The sequence below is a fragment of the Clavelina lepadiformis genome, chromosome 5 (genome assembly GCF_947623445.1).
Source record: "Clavelina lepadiformis chromosome 5, kaClaLepa1.1, whole genome shotgun sequence".
Taxonomy (NCBI): domain Eukaryota; kingdom Metazoa; phylum Chordata; class Ascidiacea; order Aplousobranchia; family Clavelinidae; genus Clavelina; species Clavelina lepadiformis.
Window position 1 is genome coordinate 19,636,623 of NC_135244.1, and position 17,365 is coordinate 19,653,987.

The following is a 17,365-nucleotide window of genomic DNA, read 5'->3' on the forward strand; positions in this document are numbered from 1 at the left end:
CTTACATTCAACTCAACAAAGATTGTACAAATAAATGTTCATTTTATTGACATCGTAATATACTTTATTCCAATTCCATTAAAGACTAGAATAACACCACGAGATACAGACTTGAGTACTAGGCTGATGAAAGTTAGATGAAGTTAGACTGGAAGGGTTGATACAAGTGATCGTTTGTACTTGTATCATGAAAATCGAGCACATCATTGCATGAGACAGGAAATTGTATAGGTCTGCAGTTTATTATTCTCGGCTCGTTTAGAAAAGCTTGAGCCATCTGATTATAGCACAAACACAATTTCTCAGATTACTGATTTCAAAAATGCTGATTTATTTTATCGATATGCACGTGTCTATAACTTTACGTCATAAATGCATTGACGCCGTACCGAAAGAGCTTTGGAGACCAAATCGTTACATGGTTTCGTCATATAACTTGGTTATTTCTGCAAAACTCAATTTTCTTACCGGTTTCTGCTGAAACTCATTCTATGTTTGCTTTTAAATTTGATGTCAAATGGCGAAATAGCGCAGATTAACCGAAACTTAATTAACAAACCGAAACTGGTACGCAATAATTTTGTAGTCAAACTTACTAGAAGAGTAAAAAACAGAAAAACGTAAGAAATGATTTTCATGCAAGCGATGAAGTAATAATTACACAATACTATAGTGTTATGATTATTTCATCATAAAGATTTGTGTCCCACTATTGAACAGTGCGATAGAAATTTTAAAATAAAAGTTTAGAAACAGCGCCAAAACTTTTTTTCAAAATCTGTAGGTATTTATATAAGGAAATTCTCCTTAGGAAAATATCCATTTTAACTGCTACTTTTTTGTGTTTTCGACAGAAAAAGTTTTGCAGTATAAGCAGGGTTGCCATCAGTCTCAACTCAAAAATAAGGACGACTAGAAAATGAAAGACGAATACCACCTTAAACAGTGCACAACCGGAGAAAGCAACCAGTGTTCCTAAAAAAAAAAAAAAGAACAAGACACTATCTGCATGTTCATAATTTTGGTATCTCTTTGGTACAAAATGGTATCGTAAAGGTGACAAAATGCCCAAAATACGAACCTCCGCCCTAAAAATAAGGACGAATGTGAAAATAAGGACATTTCTTAGAAAAAAGGACAAACATATTTTCTAAGACACGGACCTTTAAAATAAGGACAAATCTTAGAAATAAGGACGGTATGGCAACCCTGAGTATAAGGTTGAGACTCTTTGTTTTAACATTTATAATACTTTTAACTTATAACATTGTATTCGTTTAAGCCTGGGGTTCTTAACCTCTTGTGACTCACACTGACTCCGAATGTCAATACTATGACTCCTGTTGTTCTGAATCCATAAAGATTTTAAGTTAATTACTCATTTCATGACCAAGTTCAAGGAGTTGGGACCCTTGAAGACCACCTATGGAAGATTCAAACAACTTTTCCCTCGTTTATCTCTCGAGATATAAATTTAAATGTTTCCACAAACGATTAGTTTCCCAATACCAAGTGACTATTTCACCGTAAGTAGGTCAAGCAGTCCGTTGTTAAAGATAGGCGGTTAGGTTAGGAGAATGGGTCGCAAAAAGTCGATTTAAGCTATTTAGGGTTTGATGGAAGGTAGACTTAGATTAGAAGGTAAGATTTAGGTTAGGTTTAGCTTACTATGTTATAACATTTAAGTTAGCAAGAAACACTGAAAAATAGCTTTCAACGCACGATTTTTCCGTGAAATAGTGACAACCTTACTTTCATAAAAACTCTGAGACACTTGGATCTTAGGTTCTATAGTTTGAAATTTAGAGTTACCCATTTCAATTTTCAGATCAATACCCCAAGTCACAGTGAAAATGGTTTGTAACATTCCTATCATAAAACTGGTGGCTTTCAAACCTGTATTTATTACTGAAGTTGTAGAGAGTAGGATATAAGCTATAGCTATATACCATCCTTTTGGCATGCAAAAAACGGCTGTATTTCCGTTGATGCAGACTTCATATAGGCTATAGCCGTATACCAGCTACGTATACGTATACGTCAGCTAAGCTGACTGACATAAACTAAGTATGTAGGCCAAATACACAAAAGAACGGCGTTCCTATAAAAAGGCATGTGTCACATAATATACTCCGTCAAAAAGCATTTGTACATGAATTTAAATGCATTAAAGATGTACCGTAATACGCAGTATATACAATAGCGTATATGCCTGACTGACCTAGAACCAAACTCCTTCTCAAAATACACAGTTTATAAAGCAATTGTAGGTTTTAGCTCTGATTAACGAGAAAGTCTGAGGCAACATATACTGTGAAAAAAGTTTTATCAGCTGTTTCTTGAGCTCGACGCGAAATGTTGGCTAAAGCCTATGGCTTCTGTTTACGACGGTGTCTAGATCTGGACTCTACCAACGACGCCTCAAAAACAAAATTTACTGAAACAGGATTTGCAACCGTTTCATCCTCACGGACTTCCAGTGGAGTGAGCAGAGTAAAATCTTCCCGAACACTCTACAGAATAAAAACATGGGAAGTTTAAAACCAATACTTTGAACAGATTTAGCTTATATAAAGCCTGCCGCAAACAGATTGAAAAATATGCCTATGAGAAGAATTATTAATTTTATGGAAATCATAAAACCTTACCTCCAACTCTGAAGAAATTGTCACATTTCTCACGGACGGAAGAAACGTTTCATGACTGACGGTTATGACGTAATTGCCAGGAATTAAAAGTCGCCAATACTCGCCATGTGGTGCTAAATATTACAGCTTGTAGATAATATCCATTGCACACGAAATAAAAGTCGATTTTGCAAGTACGTTAATCACTTACTTGTTGTTATGTCATGGTCAATTCCACTGACTTTTACAACAGCTTTCTCGACAGGTTTTCCTTGGCTATCTGTAACCATCCCTTTTACTCCAATCAACGCCTTTAAATGCACAAAGAACGGTGGTAAAGTTAATTTACAACGGTACTGCACACTGCAGTACAAAGATTCAAAGATCTTCAAAGTTTTCACGAAATAGGCTCCTACCTGCTCCGTGAAGGTGATGAGGCTTTCTTTGTTGTTCTCCCATTCCTGCCCCAACTTGGATTCAGGAGGAAATTTTTGGCATCCAAGCTCAATCGTTATTTCAAAGCAATTTGTATGAAGGTAGTTGAAATCTTGCATCCCTGTAAAACCCATAAGTAGCACTGCAAAAAGTGCAACCGTACTGCTTGACGCGACATCTAACGGTACTTCTTACCTCCACGAACTGTATACCAAGCGGCGCCATTTGTTATTCCTTCATCGTCACCGAACCTGCTGCCACAAGTGTTAAGAGAGGGGTCAGCCATAATGCCATGATTCTAGAAACAAATATCTTATAACCAGCATATATTCTATATTTTGTTATTCGACAAATACATCAGAATAAAATAAGTTATACAATTCGTCAATTCGATAAAGTGTTCAAAAGAAAATCTTAAAGTTTAAAAAACTTACAGCAGCATAGGTAGTAGCTAAACGACGAAAAACTGCGTCATCTGGACAGGCTGCGTACTTCGGCTCTAATTTTCGAGCATAGTGTTTTGGAGAAAAGCGTTTGACGTCATACGGGTAATTTGCAACAAGGTCGCCTCCGTGAAGTTGGGCAGAGAGTACAAAGGGATAGCGAGTTATCCAATTTATCATAACGTGAACCTCAGGTAAACGAGCCTTGAACGAAAAACATTGCCCGCTGAGTATAGGGAGGTTACATTAAAATTCAGACGCACATTTTTGAGGTAATATGTATTCTGTAATACAAAAACCATTTTCAGGGCAGCAAAGCATAAACAAAAAGTAAACAATAGATAAACTGAAATGTTCGAAAGAAAAAACAATCCTCACAACTGTATGCCGTCGCCAATAAGATCTTGGTATCTTCAGATGGTTATTGGGGCCTCCATGTTTCTCATATCGATAAACAAGGCTAGTTAAATCAGGAAAGTTTCGATTTAGATCGTAACCTTTAGCTGTGTATCTTCCAGTCAACCAATCCCGGGCGTTTGGAGCCTGATAAAACATATTAGAAACGTAACAAACTTTTCAGAATTTGCGTTTGTATGAGACTTTCTTTATTGACATCTTTATATACAGTATCTGACAGTTACTTCGGGTTATTTGTATTATGTGTATAATTCTATATGCAACACCCCGTTTAACTTTGCAAATTTGAACCACTGCAAATATATAACAAAAGTATATGGTCGAAAAAAAATAAAGTTTGACAAGCATAAAATTGTTTCGTATTTTTTGCTTTGATATCAAGTTGCGCACCTGCAGAGATGCTTTGTGATACCCGTCTGGATTCATGCCAGGCATTATGTGGATTCGGATGTTTTTGATCATTGTCTGTATCCTCTTGTTACCGTTCAACCATTCTTGGCAGAGATATTGAGCGAAATGTATCAACATTTCTCTCCCCAAAACCTCAAAAATAAGAGCAATTGTATAACAACTTCCTAATTACGTTAAATTACAAGATAGAAAACATAATGATGAAGAAAGAACAACTTGTGTGAATGCCATACTTCATTTCCATGAATTCCTCCAATCAACTTCACCTCTGGTTCAAGGATTTCGTGTATTCCGGGATTGTCTGATATTTCTAGGACAAGGAAAGGTCGTTTTTCGACCGATTTCCCGATCTTATATATTCTCGTGATATCTGGGCATGCGCGGGTCAGTTTGTTAAAAATCTAAGTGCAAAGATTTATCGTCTATGATAAGAAACTGAGAGCTATTTTTTGATAATAAAAATAATAGAAATAGAAAGACTGAAGCTTATTAAACTGATGTTTACAAAGGGAATATTTGCGCAATAACAGACTGCAACGGTTACAGGCTGCATATTGTTAGGACCATCAAATCTCTAAACAAACCTTTTGCATTGCTGGCAAACTGTGGTGGCGGTGGTGAATTGAATGTCGCCGTTTTGGTTTTCGTCTTTTCATCCTCCAACTTATTTTGCTCCAACTCGAACGAGAAACGGAGACTAAAAAAGACAAATTTTTAACAATTTCAAACTTTTTACTTGTTATTTGCACAGTAGAATGAAAAAATTTAACAATAATTCATCCATCGTAGAATTAGATAATATTCATAGAAATATTCTCACTCAAGACTTCTCTTGGTCCGCGGCAGACATTTCTAACGTCACAGTCGATAAGCGATTGACAGGCGAGGTAATCGGGCCAGTCCAAGCCGATCGCCTTGAGCACATCAAGGCATCTACACACAAAGGAACGATTGCAAAGTTACAAGGAGCTGATCGTTAAACCAAACTTCAAAGCATCAGCCTAATCCTGTATACCTGCCCCTGACTTCGACGCACACGCTCTGACAGGGGGGAATCCCTCCCATGCGAAGACGATCAAAGTTAAAACATTTCGGGGCGAGAACGGAGCAAGCGAATTGATAAATCTGTGAGCAAACACTCAACACTTAATCGGTTTGGTAAACGTTTGGTGTTGCCGTTTGAGAGCATCATCTATGTAATTATGCTAACGAAGCAAGAAAAATCTCTCCATCAGTACCTGAATTTCACAACGTTGTATTTCTTCAAAGCTAAGTCCCGTAACATTTGAAACCCAAGAGGTTTGTTTGTCGTCAGAAAAGGCATTAGTAACGTTGTTAAGAAATCTTTTAAAAATAAGTAAAAAATTCAGTCTCAGTAAACAAAGAAAGAAAACAAAAAGTTCCTTTGGTGTGTCCATGTCAGAGCATCCCAAGAAATGCAGTTAATTTGTCTTGGACGATTAGAGTTGCCTTACTGTTCTCACCTATACGCAGAGCTGTTGATTATCTCCAATTGACTTTGATGACCTAGGCCGTTAGGCAAATTGATCCATCCCTTGTCTAAATCTCTGCAACGTGGAAGGGTCAAAAATTCACATTCTCCTAAAAATAAAATCCATAAACTCGTGAGTTTGCATTCTAATCGGGCCCGCGCAATAATTAAGCTTCACTTTAGAACATTTCTTGATTCAACTTAAGTAACACGTAGAGAGTAATATGTTTTGAATTAAAAAAGAAATTAAGTTGATCAGCCATGAATAAAAAATAACAAAACAGAAGTATTATCAATCTGAACAGATTTCACCAATTTATGCCATTTGAGACACCAATATAGACTACAGCTATAGCAAGTGATATTTACGACTGAAACTCGCTATGAGACGAAAAATGAACGCAGCGCGACCGATCAAACAATGATAAAGTCAGTCTCAAGGAAATCACGGTAAACCGCAATCACCCTGGTGAAACAGTTCGATGACTGTACGATTTTAGGGGCTTGTAAACATCTATTGATATTCCCACAATGGCTGAAGTTAGCGAGCCTTAATTGTTGAGAACAAAGAATTCTGTTTCAGACCGACAGGTTTTCATAACTTTCAGCTGGGCTAACTATCCTAAAGTAGTTGCGTTGTATCTTCAGCTCACGTGTAAAGTTGTTGGGAATATATTTTAAATTACCGCAACTACTTGAATTACTTATGTAGTTGAGTAATTCAATTAACTGAATATGAAATGCTGAGCCATGTTGAAACTCTGCAAGGCTTTGCTCTTTTCTGCATTTGCCCGTAGCAACGTTTCTTGCATGATATAATTTCACTTTGTTTATAACTAATTGCTTGATTTGTTAACATTGGAAGAATTCCTAGCCTTTCGTCATAAGACGTAATGTAACATCGTCGTAACTATAACCTCAGTTAACAAAATACTTCCTAACTATTCTTGCCAGTTTACCAACGCAATTCGAAGTTCATGAAATCTATATCTTTTACTCATAGTCGGTATTCAAAAGACTATTTACACAGCGTATTCTACCATGAATTGCAAATAAGCGCGCGTTCTCAGCAACAAGCGGCTCAGTATAGAAGTTCAAGGGAGCTTGTTCGTTCAGCTACTACACAGACCACACGTAATCCTCGAGTTGATTTTGCTGGAAATTGACTACACGATGTGCTTGTCCGGGAAATCCATACGCAAAATAAACTCCCATCTTTTGCCATTTTAGAAAAAAATATTTTTATTCTGCATGGACTTACTTTGATCAGTTAGATGGAGCTGTGGAACTTTCAGCTTGTGGTCCAACACTCCTGTATCGGAGCTACAAACAGCTACAATAAACAGATAGACTAAAATAGCGGTCTTTCTCCAAAACATTACGAACCGATCGGTGAACTCAGGTAAAATACTAAACTGCGGCCGAAGCTCTGTTATTCTTCGGTCTTGTGTGGGCAAGTGGTTTGCGTCAACCGTAACCAATGAAGCGTAAAATAGAGTAAAAACATTGGACGCGCGACCGCCGTCAGCATGAGACCACGCTTTTTGTAAGATCTGGCAGGTGTCATCTTCAGATTTCAGACAAAGAACCTATAATACCAATAGTGCTACGTGACTAAAGCCGCTGTTTACGTATGCTTTGTTCTGGTTGTGAAAAACGGTTTCGTTTCTTTATGTTTTAATGAAATCTTTGAGGGTTTACTCTACCGGACTTGCACATGTTTGCGCGTGTTTTCTAAATTTCCGCTCGAAGCGTCTCAGACTAAAATTTAACCGATCACCAAATTTATTCAAGTTATCTGTGAGTTGTTAGTCTCAATTATACAAAAGAAAGTTATTGTAGCCATAAATGCAAAACCTTCGACAAGGTGCCACTTAGCCAAAGACATAACCTTTACATCTATAATAGAGTTTAGTAATGTTTCAGTATGCTTCTACATCAGGGGTGGGCAACATACGGCCCGCGGGCCGGGTCCGGCCCGCGACGGGATTTTGAGCGGCCCGCAGACAGTTTCCGGTCTTACATGATAACGTGGCATGCGGCCACGATACACAATTAATGTATCGATTCAGGATACGATTCCACGATACACGATTAATGTCGGTCGGCCACGATACACGATTAATGTATCGATTCAGGAATCCGGCCCGCCAAGTACTTCATTTTCTCATATCAGGCCCGCCGACCGAAGAAGTTGCCCGCCCCTGTTCTACATTATACCGTTACTGCACTTTTTGACACGATATTAACTGGGAAAACTTGTTACTGTGTTCGATATAAAGTATCGAACCCGTACTGCAGCTAAATTCTACTAAATTGTCGGTGTCCTTGTCAACTTGAGCGATAACTGCTGTTTGGTTTCAAATCTACGATTCGTAAATAAAACGTGAAAATGTTTGTTACATTCATTGTTGTACGGTTTAAAGAGAAGCTCGAGAACGAATATGCCAAATAGTTGGTTTACTAGGTACCCTATTTTGCATGGACATTTCTTGGGAATGATACTTTTATATTTTGAGAGGTTGAAGTCATATTGACATTATGATGATAATTTCGTAAATGGTCTTTTATGTCCGATTTCGAAAAATAACTTTAGCAAAATAAATTTATCGTAATAAGTTAGAATTCATGGAAATTATTTGGAAATCGTCGACACTAAATGTTTTGAATGATTTGCTACGTTCTGCTATTGACATAACTTGCAAAGTTAAAGCACATAGCCTAGGTCTTGCCTTGGGTAATTCCCTAATATACCACAACATTTGTCTGTTCACATTCAAGTCAGGATAGCAAGGCGCTGACTACTGATCCATAAGCCTTCAAGTGTTGAGCAAATCCAGAAACAAGTTGACCTTAAATCAAAAAGTACTTGTGTAGGTAAGTCCACCAAGTTTAGTAGAAGTAAGTAAGCTAAACCTTTGAGTGGAAAACGATTTCACAGATAGGCGATTGTAATTGCAGTTGATGTTTATTTTCAGCATTCAAATTTTGCACAAGACAACACATGAACTAGTGAAGCATTCGTGTCCTTTGTAATTACCAGTACCGGACTAGGCTTGCATCAAGAGCAAACAGTGAGCTTTAGCTTAGCATCTACTTTCCTCGGCATAAATACACCGTCTTTGAGTAAGGTTAGGTTTAATTCAAAGTAAGATATTTTTATGTGCTCTTATGTACGTTTTAACCACACCTGTTTCTTGTCGTCCACACGAGACGCTCTGTTCATTTTGATGCAAACACGGGTACACCCCTGTCATGATGCATATTGCGTTCATATTGTTCCTGCCAGCATCACGTATGTCGTAATTATGGCTAAATTAGCGTTTTATGTGACAGTTTCGGCAATAATTACTTAAGCTTAACCACTGAACTAAAGATTTAAAAAAAAATTATTTTTTTCGGTACACTTGCCCCCTCAGCGCTCACTTTAAACATAACTAAGATAAAAGTATTTTGGTTTGTACTGTATAAAACAACATCGCTGCCTACCATTTCTAAGCAATGACATGTTGAAATGAGCTTTCTCCTTTTATTTTAGGCTTTCAATAGAATTTGCTAAATACCCTATTGTATATAGTACAGTGCAGGTGGTGTAAATTGCAGTTTAGCCCACATGCCACAGTGTAACTCTGAATAACACAAAAGTGTGACGGAATGGTGACGACCAACTAACACGTGACTACTAAAATATGAGCGTTTTCGTGTTCTGGACTCTAAAGATGAAAATGTTTGCTGTTTGAGTTCTCAGGACGGTTTCTTTGTTCTCTTTATCTTGATGGGACTCATTATCCTGGCGTGAAGTCAGATGAGCTGCCATCTTCTACATAAAAAATAAACATTAAACTTCAACAAAAGTTAAGCATAAGCTTACAATTATTCTTAATTTAAAGAAAATGATTTCAATGTCCATAGCATACTACGATTACATTCTAACCAAAGCATCGTATACCAGCTGTTGCTGAGTGGTGTTCTGCTATCGAGTTCCCATTAGTATGAAGCGTCCATGGTTGATGTCGATACTCGGATTACTTGGTAACCAACAGGATCCCAACCGCAGTTAAATCGCCATAATTCCCGATGGGTTATCGTTGACTGCGGTCAGGCTATTCTGCGCCAAATTAAACAGTGCTAGATTAACTGCTGCTATGTGAATGGAGCCTCGCAGTTGTATTCTACAAACACATTCTTGTGCAGCGTCAGATAAAAATTGTGGACGATTTAGGCACAATCTTTACCTCCACTGTGAAGAATGAGATGCCTTTTTCCATGCATAAAATGAAATGGTTCATGTCAACTAAGTTTTTATTTTGCTACTAAATGACATTGTAAATAGCTTTTCGCCTTACGGTATTTTTAGGGAAATGATCCTATAAACCAGTTGACCCTTTTTATTTTAAATCTGTTTAATCAGCTCAAAAAATTACCCTACGTTATAGTTATAAGGGCTCCTTCTAACTTTCCAACATGCCACCAGCGGAGAGAAGTCTAGGCTAAGACTGACGCGCAAAACTGTTGAAGATATAGCGCGCACTGTGGCAAGTTAACCATCAGTTCGCCATCAATCAGCAGATGATCAGATGTACTTATTTCGGAAGTAGTCGTTTGTCATGGCAGAACGTTGTTAAGCCGGACACTAAACAAGCTGCTTGATAAGGCCCCGGCTGGTATATGACAGGGTTTCTTCCACAAACATATACTGTCGCTTAGCAGCATGGAGGTTTTCGTAACTTTACGGTTACAAAACTTGACTGAAACTGTATAAGCATACTTGCTGATAATTAAATCAAAACATTCGAAACTAACGCTGATAATATGATGTTAAATAAGGTAGCTACTGCAATGCTCAAAAGACAAGCGGCACTGTAGGTACGATTAATGGGTTGCACCTCTACCACGCATTACGCGATGAATTATCGTTTTCCTGGAAGTGCTTTTAGCTTGCGATTCCGTCGTGATTCATGAGCCCAATAACCGAAACAGGTCGTTCGCCGGCATAAGTGTATTGCATAGTTTCAGGCTTGTCTACCAAACTGCCTTCAATTTATTTATTGCTTTTATTTTAGCCATTTTAGTCGGTTCCGGCCAATCACGCGATTTTGCTTTGTTCTATTACTTCGTCGACTGGTCAAACGGAGCTGTTTCCAAACTAAGCAAATTGGTTGAAATAACATAACCTTACGAGACATGGTTATTGCAGAATTACAGTAAAAACGTCAGTCACGCGCAGTAGTCGTAGCCTCGCTGTCAGAACTTCCTTTTAAAAACCAGTTTTAACTGTATCACTGTCGGCTGAAGGCGAGCATTCAGCAGGCAAGTCGTTACCACTGCCTGCTAACATCACAAACTACGTCGTAATAACCACTTATAAAGCAAAGCCCCGCAAGCGGTGCCATACCACAAATAGATAACATTAGTCTTTTAGCAACTACAAAAGCTTTCTAATTGCGCTCATAGAAATGGTAGCAAATACCACACCTGCAACGCACAATGTTAAATCACAGTTAAGCAGCTGTTAATTGCTCAATGTCACAGACAATTTTGGTCATTTGATCACCGCGAAACTTTTAATTAAAGACTTAAAACTCATGTGAGCAACAGTAAAAAGAAATTGCCACCCGTTCCAGCAACAACAAGATAAGCATATCTAATCTGCTAAAGCCTGTAACAAACCAATCATTTTGCAATACAGTAACATTTATATGACGTAGCTTAAATCTTGATATGTCCTCTTTTGAACTGACTCGTTGCAGTGACTAGGTCTGTTGCTGCTGACGTTTTGAAACGAAATAGCATTTTGGTAGTTGGAAGTCGTATGGTTGAAATAAAATTGTAGTAATTAGTAAAGATGTTACGCAACCATTATATTTCAAATCCAGTCTTTTTGTACATCTTTGTAGTGTACTTCTTAATGAAGAAATCCACTCCCTGTGCGTTAGCGGCTATATACGTACGGCGCAATTAGCTTTAGCGCAATACAAACACAGTCTATTGCCATGACATGTTACAACTTTGCAAAGGCTCCAGACGTCTTGTAAATCGCTTTGATTATTCATAATCTTTCCAATTACTTTGAAAAAAAACATTTCAAAGAGAGAAACTGTTATAATTACAATTGTTTGTGGAGTCACGTAAAATTGCCACGATTTATGTTGAATCACGTGACTTCGTGATCGTTCAAAAGTCTTGCGCACGTTTCCCGCTCAAATCAGTGAGACACCCTGACGTCAACAAAGTGTGTGAGCCAGAAAACAGCTGGAGAAAAAGTGAGGCATAGTCAGCAGATCGGATAGGGTGAATAGGTGCGTAATGCGCAAACACATGCCGGCAAGAATTACCTCATTGAATAAAGTAATATAATAGGTCTGAGTTTGCCGAAATGTAACGAGCGAGGTTTTAATTACGATATACTGCAATCGCTAATCTCTTGCGCAACCGCCATTAAGTTTTTCGACATCCGCGCCCACATGCAGGAAATCCGTGCCAGAGACAGTCATTCATCATAACCAGATGCACGACTTGCCGGCTTATAATTAATAAGCATATCCCGCAAATCATGAATAAAAATTTTCTGTTAAACCGTGAAACCCGAGCGACCTGCGCTGCACGATTTCATATATTGGCGTGTGTTGCAGGAATATTGCCAATAAGGTTTAAAAAAATTCAACGTTTGCAATTCAACTGTCTTGTACAATTACGTTTCTGTCCTTTTCGAAAAAGCATCACCAAAATTGAACGGTTACGCTACAAAGTGAGGATTTGCTGTACGAAAATACAAGGGCGTTGTCCGTATAAGTGATTGCATGTTAGACGTCACATCGCGATCTCTATCCACGAACGGAGGAAAGTCTTTGCACAAGTTAAACTCGGCGATGTTTCCTCACCGCTGGAGTCCAGATCACCAAGCTCGTCAGTATGCGTTTTCAAATGCATATTTCTTTGTATTTTTGCCTCATCTTGCCGCTACTTACCAGGTCCACTGAACAGGAGCAAGCGTCGTTAATGTCTTGCCCAAGAACTTAACGCCACTGGGTATCAGACATAAGCCTAATACCATGCGAACAGCTTTAGTATAGCTCTGACGAACACTTAAGTAAAAATTGCCGTATCCTATATATTTAACTTTCGCTCTCCGTTAAATATGCAATGCCGTTTAGCTACTCAACGCTGTAACAGACGTACTCTTTTAGCACAAAGATACCTTACAGTTGCATGCCACCAATATTTGAACATTACAGCTTACGTTTAAAGCGTTAGAATTACCCTGACTTCGAAGTTAAAAGACGACTTAACTGTGGTGCACAATGCAAATACATCCACAAAATTATTTTTCCTTTGGTCTAAGGCCCTTTTCATTTTTCAGCGGAAAAGCTTAACCTGGCCTATAAATACATCCTTTCTGCCGATCGTATGTCACTCAGTTGAAAGCATGGGAAGGTTTTTCACAAACCTCAGCTGTAGGTCTTGCGTAATGACACGTCAACAAAAGCGTCAGCAATCCCTGTCGTTGGAAACTAAACGGAAACGAGCATTGGCTAACTAACTAACTAACTTGATTAGGTCATCGAAATTAATTTTTCTCTTACACTTCAAGAGTGCCTTTTTCACTATCGAGTCAGCTACATCAGCAACGTGCTAATTCGGATAACACGAGGTCTTCCGAGAATCCTACTGTAAATAGGCCGAACGGTTACTCAAGACGATATTTTAAATTCCTATTTTGCCCGCGGGCTCATACATCGCTCATTGAGAAAGCGGTTGTGTTTATGCTCAATGTCCACTTCGAATCTCCTATGGTTTCTTATTCAAAATGGACCGATATAACACGCAGCAAACCAGCACTCGTACCGCAATGAAAACCGTTTTTTATTATCACACCCAGGCTCTGCGGTCTTATTATTCTTCTTTCCTAGTGCCTAGCGACAAACCAGTGGAGACCTTATATGACGGTATTTGTTTGTCTGACTCACCGTCTTAACGTAAATAATCGCAGAATGGTTTCTACATAAAATAAATCTACACAGGCGCCGAACCTTGACAGATTGCTATCGTAGCCAGAATGGCTGTTGCTGGAAGATATGGCGTTACCTGTCATTGAACAAAATAAATTATTCAACACCCTCAAACGCTCGCACCACAAACAAAGTTTTTCAATTCCTTGCTGATGTAAATGCACATTACGGAAGTAGAGTTTAAGTAAGCGCAACCGATTAATCAGCAAAACTACGGGTCTCTACGTAGCCTACATTTCTACATTAGGATAGTTGATTTTTACAAGAAACTTATTATTCTATCCTAGAGGAAGGTTACAAGTAAATCCCCAGCAGAGCTTCTTTACGCGAGAAAAATAACCTTTTACAGTACTCGAATATTTTGATAAACTAAAGGCTGCCACTTTTTCACCGGAAAAATCGTGCATGCAAAGCTCTGTTTTAAAGTTCTAGGTTTTGCAATTTTCCTAACGTCACCGCCCATCTTTAACAACAGGTTGGGTTACCTACTTTCAGTGAAATAGTCACTGTCTAAACTACAGTATAAGCAGTTGTACTCGAGATGTAAATCAAATATATTTGTTTACAGCTCTGGTTTTCAAATATTCCCTGTTTGTGACTTTCACGTTTTTATTTCCTCTCTCGTTTCAGTATGAAGTCCTGCAGCAGCTATATTTACGCTTTGACAAGTTTCTTGGAAAATGCGTTTGGACATTTTGTCAACATCATTGGAATTGTGATGAGGAAATAATTTTCCCCTGATTAGAATAGGCAAAAGTCATAAAATCATCATGACAAACAAAACGGAAATGCTATAAATAACTAAACATGTTCCCAAGTGATATAGCTTTTACGAGAAATACCAAAGCATTCTATCCATAAAAGTAAAACTAATTTAGCTGGCGTTTTGAGCGATATAATTGATCATCCGGATGTAACAGAGTAATTTTAAAAAACGCTGGCAGCCTTGGTTTATAAAATATACGTAACAGCCGACATTCTCTGCACTGTCCGTTAGATAAATTGTATCAAAAATATGGTCTATTTTGCTTCAAAATCGTACGTGATTATTGTATCAATATAGATATGCTGTACCTGAAAGATGCTTATGCTCATGTTGTATTACGGAATACAACCGATTTTTCGCATCAATGCTGTTGATTTTGTTGACCGATAAAAAACGGGTTGTAAAGATGATGGAAACAGAAATCAGAGCGTGAACGAATTGTTGAAAAAAAAATTATGGATTATTTTCGTAATTATTTACTTTGCTGACAACATCAGCAAAACAATTCAAACAATTTGCACAGTGTACTCATAAGCAGAAAACAATATTCTCAGCTGTATACAATATGCGACGATTAATCGGTGAACAAGCTTAGGAAATATATATGACATATTTAGAGCTACAGTACAGTAGCAAATACAGTAATTAATACTATATTCAGAAATAAGACGATAAGATAAAATAATAGATAAATGGGAACGAGATATGTGTAACCATTTAGCATTGCAACCTCGAGAGCGTATATGTAGCAGTGCTCATTGACTAAAAGTCTAAATAATGTGTATGTACAATATACACCTCTTGCAAGATAAAGGTAAAAATCGTAAAACTTGTATTAAAAATTATTAATGATTGTGCGCATATTAAAATCAACAAAGCTTTATGCTAATGGACCATCCAAGGTCGGAAGCTGTAGCCAAAATAAGGTTTTAAAATCCATTTACGACCGTTAGATTAAATTGGAATATACTGTATGCCGAAACGAACATCACATAATACACATCACAAGTTCTTCATAGAATAAGCCCCAATCTCCACTGACTTAAGTATAACTAAGCACAGATTTAATTCTTCACTTATCTCATCTAATTTTTAATACATTTGATCTTGCTCCGACTGGTTTCCACTGATACTAAATGTTGCCCGAAGTTTGAATTGTCAACAATTTTCCGTTAACTCTTTAGCGTCCCGTTGTGGTGTGTCGAAGGGCTGGTATCCTCAAACGCCTGATTGAAAGTTCCCATTTCTAGATTACCGGCTGGCCGCGACGTTGAGGAATCCTTGAGGACAGTATTTCTGGCAATAAACGCTCGGAGATGGTAGAACCCGAACACAACCGAGTGTAGAATGGTCGGAAAAATCACTACCGAGACTACAACATACGCTGCGGCGATGCCTGGAGAATTGGCAAAATCTATGACGCTATACACTTGTGAATTGAGACCGGTAAAGTGAAAGACCAGTAGAGCGACAGCGTACAGAACACCGTACAAGACAGTGTATATAAAATGCAGGAGGCGTGTTGGAAAAGCAACCATGAAGATATCGATTAGAAGAAGAATAGAGTTAGTGGCGTGGATGTGAAAAGTGACCGGTCGGAGATTTTGTTCCGCAGTTCTTCCTGGAGCAATAAGAGCCCAATAGAAGATGCTGATCTGGAAAACTGCATCTGCAGCAACGCAAAAAAGTAACCAGTTGACGATGTGGAACCATCGAAGCTTGCCTGTAAAACAGAACGGCTTGAATTTGTTTTTTTAACCAATTTATTTCTCACCTGCTTGTATAGCTTATACAGTAGGCCATACGTGACAAATACTTTACTATATTTCGTGTGACAAATTTACAATGCTTTTACGTTATGCATATTTTTTTCAAGATCACTCTAGAATATTTCAATCGACCCTATATAAGCCTAGAGGCCTAGACTGTAACCATCAATTACCTAGTGTCTGCTCAAAATATCGTTTGCGAGTGACGACTGCATAAATAGACACAAAAAATGCCCAAAGAAAATAGACATTCATGACCCCTTCCGTCCAATTACTGAGCAGTTGATAGAAGTTGTCGTTTCTTACGTCGATATAGGCGTACAAGAACCATGCAACGCAGTAAGCCGCCATGAAGAAGCGGTATCCAAGAAACACCCATCGATTTTTGGTCCACTGATATGTAACAAATTTTACCAACAGGTGAAATTAATCAATTTGACATTATTTGGTGTTTTGTTTGGCCTACAACGTCTTTATTTAGATTTTCATTTCTCAGACTCAACACTAGGCCTATAGAGAGATAGTTCAGGGACGTAGAGTTTGTGAATTAAGTTTTTACAAGAAAATAGTCTCCAATAAGTTACAGTAATTAGCCGCAGAAAATTTCTCTACTTTTACTACCTACCCGGTTGAGGAGTATTATATCATTAAACGATGATATACCTAAAGTTATTCCAAATGTTAACAATTTTCCTCTCACCTGTATTTGATGAAATAAATCCGGTGTTGCGTCGGTGAAGCCAAAATGCTTTGCTTGAAACTCATATCTACAACTGGTCGCCATTATCTTAGGCTTAAAACACGGTTTACGTGCACTTTGGGCTGTCCATAAAACATTGGTTAAGATTAAAATAACGTTAGAAATAGCCTACCTTACTTCTGAAACAAACCGAGCTACTCCTAAACCTACAAATTCCGTTTTGTGCTATCCTAATATCGAAATGCTTTGCGTGAGTTCACGGTGTGAAAGATGCAAGCGATGATAAACAGAGAGAT

General features: G+C 38.1%; 2 protein-coding genes and 1 long non-coding RNA gene across 3 annotated transcripts; all 3 read right to left on the reverse strand.

Annotated features, from left to right (window-relative positions):
- Positions 1 to 1,944: 1,944 nt before the first annotated feature.
- On the reverse strand, positions 1,945 to 7,399 carry LOC143460994 (carboxypeptidase E-like). Its single transcript, XM_076958717.1, has 15 exons — positions 7,087 to 7,399; positions 5,818 to 5,935; positions 5,572 to 5,677; positions 5,349 to 5,458; positions 5,154 to 5,266; positions 4,918 to 5,030; positions 4,567 to 4,734; positions 4,313 to 4,465; positions 3,884 to 4,048; positions 3,497 to 3,709; positions 3,258 to 3,360; positions 3,044 to 3,183; positions 2,839 to 2,938; positions 2,649 to 2,761; positions 1,945 to 2,513 (listed from the first exon to the last, which is right to left on the reverse strand). Exons 1-15 carry the CDS (start codon positions 7,202 to 7,204, stop codon positions 2,370 to 2,372), a joined length of 1,977 nt encoding a protein of 658 aa, XP_076814832.1. The 5' UTR covers positions 7,205 to 7,399; the 3' UTR covers positions 1,945 to 2,369.
- Positions 7,400 to 9,340: 1,941 nt separating this feature from the next.
- LOC143461156 (uncharacterized) lies at positions 9,341 to 10,053 on the reverse strand. The gene is made up of 2 exons (XR_013118006.1): positions 9,775 to 10,053; positions 9,341 to 9,645 (listed from the first exon to the last, which is right to left on the reverse strand). It is a non-coding gene; the product is annotated as an uncharacterized LOC143461156 (long non-coding RNA).
- Positions 10,054 to 14,914: 4,861 nt separating this feature from the next.
- On the reverse strand, positions 14,915 to 17,277 carry LOC143460201 (protein rolling stone-like). Its single transcript, XM_076957625.1, has 3 exons — positions 17,070 to 17,277; positions 16,543 to 16,762; positions 14,915 to 16,323 (listed from the first exon to the last, which is right to left on the reverse strand). Exons 1-3 carry the CDS (start codon positions 17,151 to 17,153, stop codon positions 15,773 to 15,775), a joined length of 855 nt encoding a protein of 284 aa, XP_076813740.1. The 5' UTR covers positions 17,154 to 17,277; the 3' UTR covers positions 14,915 to 15,772.
- Positions 17,278 to 17,365: the final 88 nt, after the last annotated feature.